This window comes from Gouania willdenowi, chromosome 2 (genome assembly GCF_900634775.1).
Source record: "Gouania willdenowi chromosome 2, fGouWil2.1, whole genome shotgun sequence".
In the NCBI taxonomy this organism is placed as follows: Eukaryota; Metazoa; Chordata; class Actinopteri; order Blenniiformes; family Gobiesocidae; genus Gouania; species Gouania willdenowi.
In genome coordinates this window covers 12,906,585-12,926,123 of record NC_041045.1, presented here as the reverse complement: position 1 = coordinate 12,926,123, position 19,539 = coordinate 12,906,585, and the positions used below count along the sequence as shown (strand labels likewise).

The window sequence follows — 19,539 nt, the reverse complement described above, 5'->3', positions numbered from 1 at the left end:
AAAAAAATAGGACAAATTTTTATTTATTGGCAAAAGAAATTCCGCTAAAATCTGAAAAAGCTAAAAATGGTCAAATGTTTTGGAAAAGGGGCCAAAATGGGATTAAAAGGTGAAAAGGGATTAAAATTTTTTTTCCTTTTTTTAGGTTTTCTGGGGGAACAATTATTAAAATTAAGACATAAAATACCACATGTTGAGTATCACTGACTTAATTACAGCATTATCTATAATAGAGAAGTTCTGTTTTTCCACCTTTTCACCTGATCATTCCCTTTATTTGACCCTGTGCCTAAAACGCACACCCTTCCCTTCTCTATCTCTGTGTGTGTGTGTGTGTGTGTGTGTGTGTGTGTGTGTGTGTGTGTGTGTGTGTGTGTGTGTGCGTGTGTGTGTGCGTGTGCGTGTGCGTGTGCGTGTGCGTGTGCGTGTGCGTGTGCGTGTGCGTGTGCGTGTGCGTGTGTGTGTGTCTCTCTGTGTGTGTGTGTATCCACCCGTTGAGCTGTCAGTGTGTGTTATCTCCAGCTCATCAAACACAGACACTTTCTCCTGCACCAAGGTGGAACCCACTGTGTGTGTGTGTGTGTGTGTGCGTGTGTGTGTGCGTGTGTGTGTGTGTGTGTGCGTGTGTGTGTGTGTGCGTGTGTGTACCTGATGAATAATGAACATGACCTTTATTTGTGACACTGACAACAAAAACAATGACTGAATAACTAAAAGCCAAGCATGGGGTAATACTGATTCAAATTCAATGGTAGAAGCCAAATAAAATAGCCACGCCCACATCTAAAGGAATTTTAAATGTTTAATTATTACAGGAAAAAAAGATGAAAGAAGATTTTCTATTTAATTCTGATTATGTTGTTCTGGGTGAAAATGAAAATCTTTCTAATTATATTTTAAAGGGCAGCTGCCTTTATTTTGAAAGGGGTTGTATTACAGTTTTTACCCATTGCTTGAACACTATAGACACATACTTAAACCAAAGTAACATAACTTGAAGTTGTTGTTACCATACCTTAAACAAAAGCGCTGCTTTGCACTTGCTCCTGCACACTACACACTATTTCATACATAAGACGCTAAGTTCTAAAAGGAAAATTTCAGGGTACCATTGTGAAAACACGTCTATTCAAAAACACAACACACATTAAGTAATTTAAAACACTTAGTGACAAAGTTGAACACAGCTTAAGCCATTTGGAGAACTTTGTAAGCATGGCGGTAGGTAGAGGTAGAGGTAGACAGAAGCTGTGTTTCCATTACACTTGGAAATGCGCAACATCTAAATAGCGCAATAAAAACTGGTAATGGAAACACCTGAATTTTGAAAAAAACACTCAAATATCCCTAAAATGTTTTTACGCTTTCATGAGGAGGCGTTTCAGACGTCCCGATATTAAAATGTGTTCTGCAAATATCAGCGTGACGATATCTCGATACGGCGATATATCGCAATATTTTTTCGCACGATCAATTATTGATATGCTCGCGCGAAGTATCGATTTTTTTTTTTTAAATGTTTTTTTTGTTGTCGTGTTAACCTTTGACAGCATGTGCAGACAAATGAAAAAAAAGAAAGAAATTACAAAAATTGGATAAAAGTGTCAAAAGGAACTTGCAAAAATGGACAAAAAATGGGAACATTTTTAATTTATTGGCAAAAGAAATTCAGCTAAAATCTGAAAAAAACTAAAAATTGTCAAATGTTTTGGAAAAGGGGCCAAAATGGGATTACAAGGTAAAAAGGAATTAAAAAGATTCCCTTTTTTTAGGTGACGATATCTTGATACAGCGATATATCGCAATTTTTCGCACAATCAATTATCGATATGCTCGCACTATCGATTTTTTTTTTTTTTTTTTTTTTTTTTTTTTGGGATTTAAGATTTATTTTATTATTTTCACAAACTTTTCTGTTTTTTCACTATAATGTGCAGGTAGGTCTTGTTGAAGGAACCGATATATTGTTTACTGGAATATTGCACTATAATGGTGTCACTGGTAAGAAAGACACTATTTTTTGTTTACATAAATGTTGCACTAAAATAGTGTCACTGTTCATAGGACACTTTTTCAATTTATTGTCTTTCAGAGATATAAAATAAAAACTGTTTTTTTTCACTTAATCTTTTTTTTTTTCTTGTTATGTCATTGATTAGCGTAGATTGATTTCTGACCAATATATCAATAATCGCAGTATCGTCATATTGTGAGATAATCGTTATCGTGAGGTTCCCACCCCTATCTGCAACTATACGTCAGAGAACGTGACGTACCTGGTCACATGACCACTTCTCTCCGAGAAAGCATGATGCAGTACGTGTAAACAGAAGAGGAGGCTGGGACGTTTCTTAGCACTACACCTAAAAATGATTAGTGCCTCATTAGACGTGAAATTGCAAAGGAATACAAAGTGTGATAACGAAGTTTGGGGCGTCCGTCTTTCTGCGGCGAAGTCTCGTGGGATGAGATTTCACGGAAGCTCCAGAACAAAGGAACCTTCAATGGAAACACATTTTTCTTCTTTTCCCCCTTTTTTTTCCTTCTTTTTCTTTCTTTTCTCGTGCCTTCTGTGAAACCGAATAAAACCAATGAAAACTAAAGAGTTTATGCTTTGATGAGTTTTGACACAATGGGCAAAAAGTGTTTTATTGGAAGACATTTAGTGTAAGTAAAGGTTTCATAAAGAAGACGGTGGGGCTGTTTACACTTAGTGTTGGTATGTAAACAACAGATGGCCAGCACACGGCTGTTTACGCTCTGTGTTTGCCCGTCATGGTACGCTTCACTGATCATCAATGACCTTTGACACCAGCTCACACACACACACACACACACACACACACACATGCAAACACATGGGCCTTGCTTGTGTTTGCGTGTGCGCTGTCAGTAGCAATCGTCCGTCACATCGACCTGTCAGACATTTTGGATCAGCGCGTTTGTTTTGGTTCAGAGGTCGTCAAATAATGAAGCCTCACCGACTCGGTTTGTTTTCCCTCCACCTGCGTCCTTTAAGAAAGTGAGAAGATCTTTACAGAGGGTTGTCCTCAGTCGTCATCGTCGTCATCATCATCATCCAACTAATGTAGTTGTTACTCGGCTTTAAACCGATCTGATCGGCTATATCGGATCGACCGATATTTTGCATTTTATGCAAGTAATGTGATCGGCCGTAATGTCTTAATTCGCCGATCCAATCAATGACGTCATTGTCGTGATGAAACTTTCTGTAGTTGCTTTCATTGCGTTGTTTTATGAAAGTCTCGATTTGTACGGTTGCCGTACAGACAACCCCCTGTGCTATCGGTTCGGTTACCGAAGTACACCTACGTAGCATCTTAGGGTAAGGGTTAGCGTTAGGTTTAGGTTTAGGGTTAGGTTATAACCCAATATCGCAACAATTGGTTAGGTTTAGGGTAACGTTTAGTCTTAGTCACATGACCTAAACTGGCCAAATAGGGGCGCTGCATACGGATGGAATGTCGGTATATTGATAGGGCAACCGTACGGATAGCCACTGCCTTGTTTTATTGTCTTATTTACACCAAAGAGTTGTTTGCCTTACGTGACACAGCTTTATTTTACTAATTTTTGTGCACAAAGGTGAAAACGTGTAAGTGAACGGAAATATGTAATTGCTCCTAATGCTAATGCTGATGTGGGCTTCACATAGTTCCAGTGTGGTCGGCATCACAGCTTCATCTCCAACTCTCTTGTAGTCGACACAGCTGCTGTTCAGGGACTAAATTAAACAGTTTAGCTCACATTTACACCTGCAAGTGCTCGGTCTGCATCGCCATGACGCTCCTGTGCGTGCAATGTTATGTTCAGGTCCTGTATGGAAATTATTCAACTCTTCCACTCCCTCACAGTCACAAGGCTGTGTTGAGGTCCAGAAACATGGTACCGTTTGATTTTTCGCGAATTTGTATCAGGTAGTAACGAAGGACTTCGGTCGGTGATTGACCCCAAAAATCCTGATTGTGTAAAGCCTAGTTGTTACCATGGCGATGGTGTGTGATCGGTGACAACCAAATGTGTAAAACACGAACTGTACATCACGGATAGGGTCCGTCCCAGTTGTTAGCTCGCCGACGGCTACATTAGCAAATCACCCGAAGCTCCGCCCCCAAAATAAATGCTAGCTCTGAAAGAAAATAAGGTCAGATCTATTATTTATACAACTGTAACAAAGGACAGGAATAGATCTATTCTTCATACGTCTGTTACACAGGACAGTAGCAGATCTATTCTTCATACGTCTGTTACACAGGAGCGTTGGAATCACCATTGTGTTTGTTTATATGCTTGTAGTAAATTACAGGAACAAATCTGTTCTTTATATGTCTGTAACAAAGGACAGGAACAGATCTGTTCTTTATATGTCTGTAACAAAGGACATTAACAGATCTGTTCTTTATATGTCTGTAACAAAGGACAGGAACAGATCTATTCTTTATATGTCTGAAACAAAGGACAGGAACAGATCTAATCTTTATATGTCTGTATCAAAGGACAGGAACAGATCTATTCTTTATATGTCTGAAACAAAGGACAGGAACCGATCTAATCTTTATGTCTGTAACAAAGGACAGGAACAGATCTATTGTTTATATGTCTGTAACAAAGGACAGGAACAGATCTGTTCTCTATATGTCTGTAACAAAGGACAGGAACAGATCTAATCTTTATGTCTGTAGCAAAGGACAGGAACAGATCTATTGTTTATATGTCTGTAACAAAGGACAGGAACAGATCTGTTCTCTATATGTCTGTATCAAAGGACAGGAACAGATCTAATCTTTATGTCTGTAACAAAGGACAGGAACAGATCTGTTCTTTATACATCTGTAACAGAGGACAGGAACAGATCTGTTCTTTATATGCTTGTAGTAAATTACAGTAACTGTAAATTACAGTAACTGTCCTTTGTTACAGATGTATAAAGAATAGATGTATTCTTTATATGTCTATAACAAAGGACAGGAACAGATCTATTCTTATATGTCTGTAACACAGGACAGTAGCAGATCTATACTGTAAACGTCTATAACACAGGAGCGTTGGAATCACCAACAGGTGAACAGTTCCTGCGTTTTTTTGTTTGTGTAGCAGCTGCTCTCTGTTGTATTGTTGTGTATTTGTTGTTGCGTTTGTTGTTGCGTTTGTGTGTTTGTTGTGTGTTTGCTTTGATATGAAGCTGATAAATATTGCAGCGCTTTTGCAGCGTTTTCCAGGAAGCTGCTGAGGCTGACACATCCACCTGACCTAAAAGCTGTGTGTGTGTGTGTGTGTGTGTGTGTGTGTGTGTGTGTGTGTGTGTGTGTGTGTGTGTGTGTGTGTGTGTGTGTGTGTGTGTGTGTGTGTGTGTGTGTGTGTGTGTGTGTGTGTGTGTGTGTGACACACAAAGGTCAAAGGTCATGTCTTGTGTACTTTCATCTAACAAAAAAAGGCCAAACATTTATCACTGCTTTTCATCCTTAAATCATACTTTACATCGACACTGAATCACTGTACACACAATAACACATTTATGCTACAGATTTAAATCTAAATTTACATTAAAAAAAAAAAAAGTCCTTTATTCACTCATTTATTCATCTTTCCTGTTATGGTCGCTGTTCTGTTTACTCTTTGTTTTCATGTGTCCTGTGGCGCCCTCTGCTGGATTCTCTGTGAGTTACACTTTCATCCACTCATTTATTTATTGATTTTATTTTGATTTTACACATTTTATTGACTTATTGCAAGTTTATAAATCAGTAATACAACCTCAAAGGAACAAAAGGGTGTTTGAGAATTTCGATTTATGAATATGGAATTTTGCCAATAATATTACGAGACCAGTTATGAAAGTTATAGATTTATTTTTGTTATTAAAAATAAAAAAATCTACATATTTTGGCGTTATTTCTATCATGTTTTGAGTTGTGTTGTAAACATAATTCTTAACAAAATTCCAGAATAATAACCTGAATTGGTCAAATAAATGTAAAACCGTTTTGAGGTTCATTTAAACAAAATTTGCATTTGTCGCTCTTATTGGTATATTTGCAAATTAACATGTTATGTAAAATTTTTAAATGTATTTTGCTGATTTTATTATACATACAAAATTTAAAGTGGCATAAACAAGCTTTTTCCCACTTTATATTTTTAAAATGCGAGTTGCAAATTGCTTTTCCGCTGGGTGTAATTTTATTGTGAAATAGGATTTATTTTCCTGTATGTTTGATATTATTTATATCAGTTAGTTTAACGCCACGTGGTTTGCGTATTTGATATTTTTAGACGACCTTTAAAAGTTTAAAAGTTCAATTGTGTCCACTCATCTCACAGTTTGTAGGACAGGAAATGATGTCATTCAAGCGTTTCAAATTAAGGCTGAACGATTAAAACACGACAGATGTAAACAATAACAATTAAAAAAAAAAAAAAAAAAAAAAAAAACGCAGTAAAACGTGTTAAAAAAAATAAAAACATCAATTATGTTATAGTAAGAAACCTGAAAAACATATTGTTTATGAATTTAAGTTTGTGACTTTAAAACGTGTAAAATAATCTATATTTTTCTCTGAAAATGTAGAAATGTCACAAATTTAAACATTTAAAAAAATATGAATTATATTATTATTATTATTATAAAGTAGATTAATTCATTAATTTTGAATTGTTTTTAATCAATTTTTGAAATATTTGTATCTATTAAATAATAAATAAAAGGAATTGTATTTATTAGTTAGTTGATATTGTTTAATTTACTTTTCAAATGAATGAAATGCGATTGTTACCATTGCCGAGGCGTGAATGCTTTCGTGGGATCAGAGGAGGAAGGAGGTCACAGGTTTAATCCTCCACAGGGATTAAGATCCTTCATCACATCAACGCTCCTAATCCCACACACATCTGCTAACATGTGGATGTGCTGAAGTACCTGGAGCTCATGATGATGATGATGATGATGATGAAGAATGGGGTGCATCAAACCCCACAATGTTTTAAAATCAATCCGTCCCTATAGTCGAATTATATTCCAATTACCAAAATAAGATGCCTTGCTAAATATTTGGTAAATCAATTTATATTTATGGGGTTCACATCAAGGTTGAAATGTTCACATTTTTACCCCATTATGAGTGATTTTAACCTTTAATATACCATGATTTACCAAATAGTTAGCAAGGCTTCTTATTTTGGTTATTGGAATATAATTAAACTTTTAGGGACAGATTGGTTTTAAAACATTGTGGGGTTTGATGCACCCTAGTGATGATGATGATGATGATGATGAAGAAGAGAACACAGTAACTGGATCTATGTTTGAAACCTGAACCTCAGTCACCAAATATGTGCACGACCACATGCTTCTTACCCCCTGCAGCATTTAGGAACAGCATTTAGACCCATTGTTGTAATAATAATAATAATAATAATAATAATAATAATAATAATAATAATAATAATATCCATCTCGTCCTGACCTTTGACCCCCTTTGATACTCATAGTTGGAGTCACTGCACGTTTTCTATTTTGGGTTTTTATTTTGAAATATTCCTTCGGATCAGAGACATGCAACTTTTATTGCAGCAAAGTCACAAAAATGCGATCATATCTGATCTGAGGGTCACATGATCAACATTTGTGTCAGCATTTTAATAATAATGACCAATTTGAGTATTAACACGGGAGAAAAAAAAAAAGGTTTTGTGTGTTTTTTAATATTTTGGTTGATGTTTTGTGTGTATTAGCTGTGGTTTTTGAGTAGATTTATGTATTTTTGTTGTCTATATGTATCTTATCCTTTTATTTAGAGTGTTTTTGTTGAGCATTTTGTGTTATTTTGTCTTTGTTTGGAGTCATTTTAATGAATATTTGTCATTTTGTGTGTATTTTGAGTCATTTTGTGTATTTGTGTGTTGTTTGTGTACTTTTACAGTCATTCTGTCTTTTTTGTTGTTATTTTATAGGTGTTTATTGTTGTTTTGTGTGCTTTTAGAGTCATTTTGGCTGTATTTGAAGTCATCTTGGGTTTTTTTGAAGTCACTTGAATGTTTTGTGTCATTTGTGTATTTTTGCAGTCATTTTGTGTGTGTTTCTTGTTGTTTTCTGTGCTTTTGGGGTCATTTAGGATGTTTTTGAAGTCATTGTGGCTATTTTTGAAGTCACTTGTATTTTTTGTGTCATTTGTGTATTTTTGCAGTCATTTTGTGTGTGTTTCTTGTTGTTTTGTGTGTTTTTGCAGTCATTTCATGTGTGTTTCTTGTTGTTTCGTGTGCTTTTGGAGTCATTTTGGCTATTTTTCTGTCATTTGTGTATTTTTGCAGTCATTTTGTGTGTGTTTCTTGTTGTTTTCTGTGCTTTTGGAGTCATTTAGGATGTTTTTGAAGTCATTTTGGGTATTTTTCTGTCATTTGTGTATTTTTGCAGTCATTTTGTGTGTGTATCTTGTTGTTTTGTGTGCTTTTGGAGTCTCTTTGTCACTTTGTCTGCTGTAGATGCTTGTCCCCTGCCCATCCACACTTTCTCTGTTGAAGTTTTACAAAGCCATGTATGAGGAGCTTTTATCCTCTCTGATAATCCATGTGGAAACACACAGGAAAACCTGTTGATGCTCCTCCTTTTGGGGATTAAACGTGTCCCAACTATAAATAAGTGCAGATAGATTGTCTGTGTGCTCCAGTTTGAGTCCAATCACCGTCACCAGCTCAGAGCAGCTCTGCTAGTCAATAATTGACGAGTTTTTGCTCTGTCTGCTCTTCTTTTCATTGCTTGGTCATGTTGGATGGAAACAGGAGCAGCTGCTGGTGAGTCCTGTTCATCACTGGGATTACTTCTGTTCTTTATTTTAAGTATAAACCTTTAACCAGCAGGGCCACATGAATGTTGTTGTCTCTGATCTGAGGGTCACATTATTAACGTTCATTTCAGCATTTAGAATAGTCACCAATCTGAGCATTTATTACTGTCTTTTTTGTAAATTCTTGTTGCCGTTTGTGTGTATTTGCCTTTGTTTTTTGTGTTTTTCTCTCATTTTGTGTGTTTTTACTGTCATTTTGTGAGTGTTTATTGTTTTTTTTTCATGTATTTTGTGTCATTTGTGTATTTTAGTTGTTTTATCTGTGTTCTTAGCTTTATTTAGTATTTTTTTTTTCTCAAATTTTGTGTGGTTTTGTTGTCGTTTTGTTTGTTTCTGGTGGTATTTTGTAAATTTTTCTTTCATTTTGTATTATGTTGTTGTTTGTTTGTTTTGAATGTCATGTATATATTTTCGTTATTTTGGTTTATTTTTCTTTCATTTTGGGCATTTTCTGTTTTCCTTGTGTGTATTTTTGTTTTTTAGAGCCATTTTTTTTCATATTTATATTGGGCCCATGACTCTGTGTTGTTTAGAGTAATGTGGAGAAAATGTTTAAACCTCTTTTATTTTCCTTTTAAACAGACTTTTTGAACGTGTCAGCCTGTTTTATGATCTATTTTCCTGTTTGTGGGTCAATCCTTCTTATGCAATTTCTTTAGTTACCGTAAAAGTAATCCTCCTCATCATTATTGTGTAAAGTAATGTTATACATTTCGTGACCTGTGCCTATTTATCACATTTTAATGTTTATTTTTTTTTCATTATTTACTAGTACAGTGCCCGTCGGAAGTATGTATTCATATAGTGGGAGGAGCTTAAGTAGAGTTGTCAGTTATGACCAAATGAGTATGTGTTTGAAGGTTGGATGTACAAAGAGGTGTACATACTCTGTACTCTGTAGTGATATAAAGGGGTATAATTGTGGGTGCAAAGTAAAATAGCGTGTGCAATTTCCCTGGTTTAATTGTATGGGACATGTGCATTATAAATGTCTTCACTTTTTTTCTTTTTTACTCATTTTTGTATTTTTTTTGTTTGGTGTATTTTTCTGCAATGTATGTTTTTTGCAGTCATTATGTGTATTTTTGTATCTTTCTGTTGTCTTTTTGTGCATTTTTTGTATCTTTTTTTGTGTAGTTTTCAGCCATTTTGTATTCGTTTGGTGTATTTTTCTGCAGTGTATGTTTTTTGGAATCATTTTGTGTGTTTTTGTAGCGTTTTTATATATTTTTGTGCATTTCTGTTGTCGTTTTGTGTACTTTTTGTATAAATATTATATAGTTTTCTTTTTTGTTTTGATTTTACTCATTAAGTAAATTTGTATTAATTAAAAGTTGGGAACCACTGATGTAATGTCATATACAATGACGCCCTGAAGTTAAGTTTGTCTCTGAATTTTACCTATCCTGTTGTATATACAGTATACAAATAAACAACAATAATAATAATAACTAGAATATTTGCATTTCCTGAAAAAATATCCAAGTGAAGATACAGGTGCTGGCTCACGTCACACTGTATTAGCTTAGCATTAGTTAGAATTAGCATACATTTGAAATAGCTTAGCATTCGCTAGCATTAACGCTAACCTAGTATTAGCATTAACCAAACAGCATAAACCTAGCATGAACACAAACCTAGCATTAGCACTAACCTAGCATTAACATTATCTTAGCATTAGCATTAACCGAGTGTTTGCACTAACCTAGCATTAGCATAAACCAAGCCTTAGCATTAGCCTAGTGTTAGCATTAATCTAGGGTTAGCATTAGCCTCATGTTAGCATTATTTTAACGTTAGCATTAGCCTAGCATTGGCATTAACCTAGCAATAGCATTAACAGCATTAGCTGAAAATTAGCAAAAAGGTTGAAAAAAAGTTGAAATGGGTTGAAAAATGGCTGGAGGATGAAAGGCTTGAAATTTTAAATAGAAATTAATGGGAAAGAAAAAATTTAATAAGGTAAAAATTTAAAAGTTCCCAATTAGCATAAATCTCGTGATTTTTCAGAATGTTTTGATAGCTTATTTGACAAAATGGAGATGTGCATCGTCACTAATAGTCTGTATCCATGGTTGGTCTTACATCAGTGTGTAATTTGTGGCAATGCATGGAGGTTGTAGGTGAAATTAAATATCTTGTCATGTTTTCTTCTGTCTTTCAGAGCCGTTCACAGCCATGATGTCGCTGCTCCTGCTGCTGACCTATCTGACCTTGGTGAGCTGCAGCTCACGCAGCAGTTGGTGTGAAACAGGCTGCGACTGCAGGGGAGAGCTCAGGTTCTCCATCTGCTCCCGGGCCGGCTTCACTCAGCTTCCAGAGCGGATCCCGTCCATCACGGAGCTGCTGGATCTGTCCGACAACAACCTGACCTTCATTCTCCCGCAGTCCTTCAGCAACAACCGCAAACTGAGAGTCCTCCTGCTGCAGAACAACAACATCAGCGTCGTGCACGATGGAGCCTTCTCATACATGGAGTTCCTGCAGAAGCTGGATCTGAGCTGGAACAGCATCTCCGTGTTGACAGAAGGTTTCACCGTGGGACTGTCTCTGCTCCGAGAGCTGCAGCTCGCTCACAACCAGCTGCTCATCTTGGACAGACGCTGCTTCCTTCACCTCGACGCCCTGCAGAGGCTAAACCTCAGTGCTAACAGCATCCGAAGCGTGCAGGTGAGGTCATTCGCCTCCATGAGCAGCCTGAGACAGCTCCACCTGCAGGACAACCAGCTCACCGCGCTGCACAGCGGCATCTTTTCAATGCTGCGCTCGCTGGAAGTACTCGATCTAGCCGGGAATCACATCAGCCAGGTAAGATAGGATAAGATAGAGCTGTAATCAGGCCGCAAAAGTTTTGAATGCGAAAGAATACAGCCAGACACTATTCAACTGTGTGTACGAAATTCCTTATGAAAGCGTAACAACTTTTAATATTTGTGTTTTTTTTTTTTTTTTTTAATTTGGGTGTTTTTATTGCGCTATTTAAATTTTGCGCATTTCCAAGGGTAATGGAAACGCAGCTAATGTGACCCTTATGCTGCGTTCACACCGAATGCATCACAAAATGTCCGTACGTCCAGATTACATACAAAGTCAATGGATAGATGTGTCCCAGATGCGAAATCTGTCCTGCAGTGCGGTCCGCACGTTAAGAGCGTTGGCCGCGCGAGTGCGCTCCTGATTTTTTTCGTCATATATCCGCACATTCGCAAGAGCTGAAAATATTGAACTCCTGCGGCTGTTTCGCATGACAAAAGCCAATCAGAGTCCTTGTTGATGATGACGTCACAGGCTGTCAGCACGGACACCGGTCTGTTCACCCATTCAACCATGGAGTAGAAGCTGTGTGTGACCACCTGGAGCTGTATGACACGGCCTTTATAACTGGGCCCGTACCAGGAAGGATTCGGCGTGGAGGAGAATCTGAGTAGCAGGTAAAAGTTATCGCTGCAGTTTTCATATTTGAAAGTCGGCACTAAGCTAGGATAGCATTAGCCGCTAATCACACCGGCTTTTTTCACTTGTGGTTTATGTTTATGAGAGGAGAAAAAGGTGTGCAGCTCCTCGCTTCAGCTGGCGGTGAAACTCACCGAGTTGGATGTGTCGCGGGTGGGCGGGGCTTCACTTCAAACATGCATATGAAGCATGTGGGGACATTTTTTGATTCTGCGAAACCTGCGGAATGTTTCGTGCAGCAGACGCGTCCGGTGCCGCAGAAGACGCATTTGGTGTGAACGCAGCATTAGGGGTGTCGATATCAGCCTGAAAACAAATATCGGATTCAAATTTCCGAATTTACAATTTTTTTTTTCTTTCAAATTAATTTTTTTTAATATTATATTCAATTGTAGAATACTGTAGATATTATGTTGGAGGTTAAAACTCATGTAACCAATTGGTTAATAATAAATGGGTCAGTTTTCCTCATACCTACTGTTGCTGACTATTGTTCTCTGTTTGAGTAACATCACGTGATCAAGCCTTTTCTAACATTTCACACTACAAAATAAGTAATAAAAGTATGTATGATTCATGCTGATATCGGATCAATATCGGTATCGGCTGATACGCAAGGCTGCAATATCGGTATCATATCGGGACTGAAAGAGTATTTTCATGTAAGTCTGTATATTCCCGTTATGCTGTGTGGGTATTCCTTGAAATAAGTAAAAATAGAATGAGATGATATAGGAGATAACAATTTTAGATACATGATATTAGGTAATTCTGTGATTACATAAGTACTAAATAAGAAACAAATGTATAAAATGTGAAATAAAGCAAAATAACTAAACATTGTCTCTTCCTGTGCAGACGGAGACGGGCGTATTCAAGCCGCTCACCAGCATGACTTTACTGAACCTTGCTGGAAACCAGCTGTCCCGCATTGACTTTAAGAGCTTCCTGAGCATCCACACCTACAGCACGCACATCCTGCTGGAGGGAAACCCCTGGCACTGCGACTGCGACCTGCAGAGAGTTTTCCGAAAGCTGCGCAGCATCCACAGGCTGTTCCTGGACGACTACCACAACCTGAGCTGCAGGACGCCACCAGTGCTACGCCACTACCGGCTGATGGACGTGGACGCCGAGCTGTGCGTGGCAGAGACGGTCACCGTCCTCATCATCACAATCACAGTGCTCATCACCGTACTGGCTGCCATGGTGATGGGCGAGAGGAAGAGGAAGAAGAAGAAGAAAGGTCTTCACTGGACGCAGCAGGGAGAGTTTTCAGACGAGTCCGACTACTGAGACACTTTATTAAATATCACAAAGTTGAAGTGTAAGTTGTCTTGATCATAGTAGTAATAGTAAACAAAGAGTCTAAATAAGTAACTTTAAAATACTGGAGCTAACCTGTAGGTTGTGAAGGTAATGAGGATCAAACCAATCACAGAGCTCCTTTTTACGCCCCCCCCCATGAATGACTAAAATATTTTTTTATTTTTTCAAGTCAAATATCAACACAAAACAATGCAATTCCGCGAAACAAACCATTGGAAGAAAAATGTTTATTTTAAAATGCATAATAATGCACTAAAATATAATATAACACCTACAGGTATAGTGCAAATGTCTCGAGGGAACAATAACAACAATGATGAAAAATCCAAAAGCAATACAAAACAGTGCAATCAAAAGTTAAAATAGAATATAAAAGTTTCAGTACATTAGTCAGTAACACAAAGAACACAATGTGCAAACGACACAATAGAATTATATAGAATAGAACAATAATTAAAATAAAAAATATAAATATGGGCAGAAGATTAGTAGGTATAGTTTCAGATTTTTAATATTAATCATCAATTAAGAGAAAACCTGTACAGTTATTGTAAGTTGGTGCCCCTCCAGCAACCGCCTGGGTTGCCTGGCGGAAAGGCCGGCCCTGAGTGCAGGGATAAACATGCTTTCTCTCCTTTTAAAGTCACAGACTGTCGACTAAAACACATATGCATCTGATTAGAAATGACAGATTGGGGAAATATCAGCGGTAGTGATGTCACTCCTCTCTCGGTCCAAGCACAAAGGGGGGCTCCACTGTGGTTCAGTTTGGGGGTGAACTTCAGAGTTTACACTTAAAGTGTTAGTTTTCAGTGAAAAATTCTGAAGCTTTAGAAACTTTAAGTTGCGTTAAGATTCTTCAGTTTTTTCCTCTCGCCGCCATTCTTCTTCTTCGCTGTTTACGTGCACAAAGTTGGTAGCGCAACACTGCCCCTGGTGGTCAATGTAGGGTACTGCAGCAGAAAGAAAGAAAGCAGGAAGCGGCCACAGGCTGATTTTATCATTCATTTACAAGACTAAACGACGTGTCGACGCTATAAAATCCGCATCAACAAATTTTTGTAGTCGACATAATCGATTACGTTGACTAATCATTGCAGCCTTAATCACGTCACAATTGATAAATAGTGACATTTGTGTTAATTCGGTCGAACGCTCAGATCTGAACATACAAACGATTGATAAATAAGGGCAGATGAGATGAGCTCGGACAAGACAAGGTGAGACACTGGTTGCCGACCCGTGGTCTAAACCAGTGTTTCTCAAATGGGGGTACACGATGGCACTACAGGGGGTACTTAAGGGAGATAGAGTGGAAAATATGGGGTTTTATCATGTTTATTTTTTAGTTAAAATGCTAATCAGAATAATGATGATGGACATGATCTTGATTAGAACATGAACTGAAAATACAAGAGTCATTCTTGGTCCCACATCAGGAGGCAGATGACCGAAAATGATAAAAACTATAGAAATAAATCTTTTCAGGAGGCACTAAATACTGTTTCATTCCCGTTATTTACAAAATGAGGTTCTTTAAATTCAAATAAATAATTTCATCATTATCTATATAATGTAGGGAGAGATTTGTCTAAAAAATATTCACAAATATATGTACAATTTACCTGTGTTTTATCATTTGTCATTTGTGAATTGTGTGATATACATTCCTTCAGCCTCATTCAGAGGGCCAAAGTTTAAAAATGTTATTCCACATTTTGTAAAAAGTCAGCTCCAAATGGGCCAGTTGGATTTTTCCGCGTTGTGACGTCACAACGCGGAAATTCCTCCTCTTGACAATCCTGGCTCTTCCTACCCTATAAGAATGTGAGAATGTGAGCTCCTCCCTCTCAAACTACTTCACAGGAAAAACAAACACTGCGGTATAATATACATTATACTTTGTCATATATGTAAGGCTACATACATGAAATGTGTTCTCTGCATTTAAGTAGCACAGTAAGAGTAGCGCCCAGGGAGCAGTTCCATTTTTAGTGTCCGTTATACTGCCTCGTATCACCTTTGACATGATCCAACGTGTTTGTGACGCAATGCGACACAGCGGTTGGACAAAACAGAGGACTATTATCTTAAATGGACTAGTTCATGTAGTCAGAATATGTGTGGATGACAAGAAATTGACGTAGCAGCTGTGTTGAGTGTTTGAAACATCTGATAAACACACACCATGGTGTGAGCAGCGTTTGTCTGACTCACAATCACAAAAGCCGCTTAAATATCCATGTGTTTTACTGTAATGTGCAGTGTTTAGGCTGAAAACAATAATAAGAGTGTGCGGATAGCAAAATAAATTTGCTATGGTGGTGATCCTCTCAGAGCGAGGCATGAATTCTGCATTTATAGACACGCCCACTCATGCATATGCATGAAGGCCCCAAAACAGCCTGTTTTTAGAAGCGTCAGTGATTTTCAGAGGCTAAAACTCCAGAAAACAGGCAAGTTCGGGAAAATAAACCTCAAATACTATGTTGTTGGGGTTCTTAGAACACATGGAGATGGATGAAAAATAGCATAATACTGGACCTTTAAACAAGATGAGGCAAAGTGAGATGAAAGGAGTGCAGACGTGACTAGACAAAACAAAAAATGACTAATTTTGATGAGACAAGTCTAGAGACTTGTAGAGCGTAAACAAGCTCAGTCGAGCTGAGAGAAGACAAGTTTTTGTGAATCTAGAAAAGAACAGTTTAGAATGGAAAAGAGAAAACGAGTCAACGGATGAAGAAACAAGAACAAGACGCCTGCTTTCTTCAGAGGCTCCTTCAGCATTAACTATCTATTCAAAATAGTTCTTGATAAGATCATATAAGGCTAGTTAAGTTAAGACAAGAGAACAGAACAGAACAGGTGATTGGATAAGTTGAGTTGAGTTGATAGGATACAAAATAAGCTGGGATTGAAAAATCCTATCAGGTCCAGATAAAATAAGATTAGTTAAAACAAGACAAGAAAAGATCAAATCAAATAATTCTCGAGATGAAACAAGATTAGACTAGACCAGAAGAGACAAGAGAAGAGAGCAGAAGATTTGGTGAGTTCTGTTAAGTTGATACAGTGCAAAAAGATGAGGTTGAGTCAGGTCCAGATAAAATAAGACAAGATTAGTTAAAACAAAAAAGACAAGTTTACACCAAAACAACATAAAATGACCCAAAAACTCACAAAACTACAAGACAATACCAAAAAAATCACACCTAAACCACTCGTATACTCGTACACATGAAATTACAATTAAAAATATACAAAATTACTCCAAAAACACACACAAGCGCTCCAAAAAACACAAATTAGGTAAAGATAGTAGAGAAAGAAAAGTAAATCCAGATAAAATGAGACACATACGGTAAGATGAGACAAAACGAGATAAGTTAGGACAATATCGGTTTTAGTTGAGTTAAATTAAGTCAATAATAGTCAACTTTCATCACAGTGAGGGCCACAAAAATGTGATTGTATCTGTTTTGACGTCCCCATTATCCAACATTCATGTCAGCATTTAGAATAATGACCAATCTGAGCATTAACAGAAAAGAACAAGAGTTTTCCATCATTCTGTATATTCTGTAGTTATTTGGTTGTTGTGTTTATTTTTGTTGTCAATTTGTGTATTTTTGCAGTTGTATTGTGTATAATAATAACAATAATAATAATAATAATAGTAATGCTATTCTATCTGTTAATTGATGAAAGACTGCTTTTGCTTCATGTCATCCACAATAATGAAATACTTTTGCTGCCATCTAGTGGAATACATTTGACATTACAGTGACACTTTATTACCAATTTTTAAAAATGTTAACAGAAGAAAGGAATTATGAACTAATGCAGAATACAAAAACCTTTAAATAATATATAGAAATAAACACACTGTAAATATGAAAGGGTGCAAAAGATTGCAATGAAAGAATAGCCTACGGATGTGGCAAACATATTTGTTAGTAGGTTAGAGTTCGGATATCATAGAATTGATTAAATATGGACAATACGAAGAATAACAATACTGTAGCCTACTGATGTTTGGTACAAAGAGTTTATAGCTATTGCTAATTTCCACTTCTTGTCCTTATTGGAGCTTTTACATGTGACATTATAATCAATGCACTAAAATGTAAATGTAAAGATGCTAAAACTATAACATTCATGACAAACACAAAAGCACATACAATTGTCACAACAGATCTCTAAATAATAAGCATTATTTATAGATAAGCAACATAAAAACATTTAATTTTTATTATCTTTCTGTCTCCAATCTAAATTTGTTCCAATACCAAAAAGATATAACCAGGCAAATATATCAGCAAATTCTATCATTGATAGAATAATGTTGTTTTCCTGAAAAACATAAGAAAACAGAAATTACAAATGACTGCGAGATCATTATTTCAACATCCTAATCAGCATATACTGTATGTATGAGATCATTAGTAAAGCGCTTCAGTTTCCTGGGCTGTTTTTGAGCGTTACATAAATAAAAGTTAATAAAATTGCGATTGAACTTCATAGATAACTCCTCCTACACCAATGTCCAATTTTGGCAAATAAGCTATCAAAAAATTCTGAAAGTTCCCGAGATTTACAGTATGCTTATACTTTTATAATTTGTAACTTTTAAAAGTTTTTGACTTATTACATTTTTTCTTTCCCATTAATTCCTATTGGAAATTTCAGCATTTTCAACTATTTCAACCCATTTAAACTTTTTCCAACTTTTTGCAATATTAAGCTATTGTTTGGTTAAGGCTTAGCTAATGCTAGACTAATGCTATTGCTATACTAATGTTAATGATAGGCTAATGCTATTGATAGGTGAATGCTAATGCTAGGCTAATGCTATTCCTAGACTAATGTTAATGCTAGGCTACTGCTATGGATAGGTGAATGCTATTGTTAGGCGAATGCTAATGATTTGTTGTTGCTAATGCTTAATTGATGCTAATGCTAGAATGCGAATGCGAAAGCTAGCTAATGTTGATGCTAGCTAACACTAATACTGATGCTACTTAATGCTAATGTTAGCCAATTCAAATGCTAATGCAAGCAAATGCTAATGCTGGTTAATGCTAATGCTGATGCTAATGTTAGCTAAAGTTAGTTAATGTGAATGCTAAAGCTAGCTAATGCTAATGTTGATGCTTGCTAATACTGATGCTAGTTAATGCTAATGTTAGCCAATTCAAAGGTTAATGCTAATGCTTGTAAATGTTAGTTAATGTTAATGCTGATGCTAATGTGATGCTAATGCTGATGGTAATGCTAATTCATGCTAATGCTTTGTTGGGGCTCATGCTTTGTTGGTGCTAATGCTAGACTAATGTTAATGCTAGCCATTGCTTGTTAATACTAAAGCTAGCTAATGTTAATGTTAGTTAATGCTAATGTTAATTAATGTTAGTTAATGCTAGAGCTCGCTAATGTTAATATTAGTTAATGCTATTGTTAGTTAATGTTAATGTTAATGCTAGCTAATGCTGATATTAATGCTAATGCTAATGTTAACTTATGCTGACTTATGCTAATGTTAGCAAAATCTAATACTAGTGAATTCTAATGCTAGTACTAAGCTAATGCAGTGGGATGTGGGCCAGCACCTGTATCCTAGCTTGCATTTTCTTCAGGAAATGCAAATATTGTATTGTAATTGACTTTCAGGAGAAAAATAACAATCGTACTTCAATTGTAATTGGACACCTATTCACTGCTGTAGGTAAGTTAATAGATTCACTTTGTGTTTGTTTGGAGGAAATCATCTTTAAGTTTTTTTCATCATCACCTGGAAAGAAGCCGCGAAAATGACGGCGTTTGGAAGGAAAGAGAAACGGCCGCTGCACAGGCTGCTACAGGAGCTTTTCTGGATGTCGTGCGCTCACCTCCT

The 19,539-nt window shown here is 36.6% G+C and overlaps 1 protein-coding gene across 1 annotated transcript; it reads left to right on the top strand.

The window, feature by feature from the left end:
- The first annotated feature begins 8,688 nt into the window (after positions 1 to 8,688).
- On the top strand, positions 8,689 to 13,985 carry LOC114477974 (leucine-rich repeats and immunoglobulin-like domains protein 1). Its single transcript, XM_028470717.1, has 3 exons — positions 8,689 to 8,808; positions 11,026 to 11,669; positions 13,173 to 13,985. Exons 1-3 carry the CDS (start codon positions 8,787 to 8,789, stop codon positions 13,608 to 13,610), a joined length of 1,104 nt encoding a protein of 367 aa, XP_028326518.1. The 5' UTR covers positions 8,689 to 8,786; the 3' UTR covers positions 13,611 to 13,985.
- The last annotated feature ends 5,554 nt before the right edge of the window (positions 13,986 to 19,539 follow it).

Coding starts and splice junctions, on each gene's coding strand:
- LOC114477974 (XM_028470717.1), top strand. CDS start 8,787: ATGGAAACAGGAGCAGCTGCTG. Junction 8,809..11,025: donor GGAAACAGGAGCAGCTGCTG/GTGAGTCCTGTT, acceptor TCTGTCTTTCAG/AGCCGTTCACAGCCATGATG. Junction 11,670..13,172: donor CCGGGAATCACATCAGCCAG/GTAAGATAGGAT, acceptor CTTCCTGTGCAG/ACGGAGACGGGCGTATTCAA.